The following is a 1272-nucleotide window of genomic DNA, read 5'->3' on the forward strand; positions in this document are numbered from 1 at the left end:
CGACGATCCTGATGACCTCCCTCGTGGTCGCCTTCGCCGTAAGGCTCGTCGTCCTCTTCGTCGCAGGGGCCTCCCGTCTCCCTATAAGGGAGTCAAGAGTCGCCTCTTCGAGTCATCTCCTCCTACGTCCTCTGATGAGGATCCTCCTCCCCGGGAGCAGACTGTAGCAGCCACGTCCTGAGACCTCTCCGGTGATCGTTCGCGATCTCCTATGCCTGCCATACCTTCCAACTCCTGCGCAGATGGCCAGCAGACTCCTGAACTCGTCAGCCGACGGGCATCGGTCCCTTCGGGGCAAAGGGATGTCTCCCACGGTGTGGGAGCTTCCCTTGCGCGTCAGGGTTCCCCTGCGCGCCCTCCTGCGCGTTCACGCGCAGTAGCACGTAAGCCCTCTCCATCTTTGCAGTCTCCTGACTCGCCTCGCCAGCACTCTCCTGTTTGTCAGCGCTCTCCTGTTTGTCAGCGCTCTCCTGTTCGCCAGCGCTCTCCTGTTCGCCAGCGCTCTCCTGCTCGCCAGCGCTCTCCTGATCGCCAGCTTTCTCCTGATGGTTAACACCCTCCTGCTCGCCAGCGCTCTCCTGTGGACAACCTACAACCTCCTGTTCCTGTTGCGCGCCCAGAGCTCCAACAGTCACCTGAGCACACAAGATTTCCTGCTTGTCAGCGCGCACCTGCGCATCCAGTTCCTGACACGCGCCCTGCGGGGCCACGCTCACCCATGCGCCCTAGATCTCCGGATCTGGACGCGACTAAGGATTTAACTCCTCCTTGCCCACACGTTCCTGCTCATCATTCTTCACCTGCGCAGCAGCGCACACGGTCTCCTGCGCGCACATCCAGAGTTCCTGTGCCCCCAACGCGCCCACGCGCCCACGCGCCTTCTCTTCCTGAGCCCGTTCGTGAGCGTTTGCCTTTGCGCGTCGCGCCACTTGTTCCTGCGCAGCAGTCTACGCGTCGTCTTCCTGAGTGCTAGTGATCTCCAGCACATCAGCGATCTCCAGCACGTCGGCGATCTCCAGCACGTCGGCGATCTCCAGCACGTCGGCGATCTCCAGCACGTCGGCGATCTCCAGCACGTCGGCGATCTCCAGCGCGTCGGCGATCTCCAGCGCGTCGGCGATCTCCAGCGCGTCGGCGATCTCCAGCGCGTCGGCGATCTCCAGCGCGTCGGCGATCTCCTGCGCGTCGGCGATCTCCTGCGCGTCGGCGATCTCCTGCGCGTCGGCGATCTCCTGCTCGTCAGCGATCTCCAGCGCGTCAGCGATCTCCAGC

General features: G+C 63.4%; 1 protein-coding gene across 1 annotated transcript; it reads left to right on the plus strand.

The window, feature by feature from the left end:
• Positions 1-211: 211 nt before the first annotated feature.
• On the plus strand, positions 212-553 carry LOC137621464 (neurofilament heavy polypeptide-like). Its single transcript, XM_068351791.1, has one exon. The coding sequence runs from the start codon at positions 212-214 to the stop codon at positions 551-553; it is 342 nt and encodes a 113-aa protein (XP_068207892.1).
• Positions 554-1272: the final 719 nt, after the last annotated feature.

Source organism: Palaemon carinicauda, chromosome 2 (genome assembly GCF_036898095.1).
Source record: "Palaemon carinicauda isolate YSFRI2023 chromosome 2, ASM3689809v2, whole genome shotgun sequence".
NCBI lineage: Eukaryota > Metazoa > Arthropoda > Malacostraca > Decapoda > Palaemonidae > Palaemon > Palaemon carinicauda.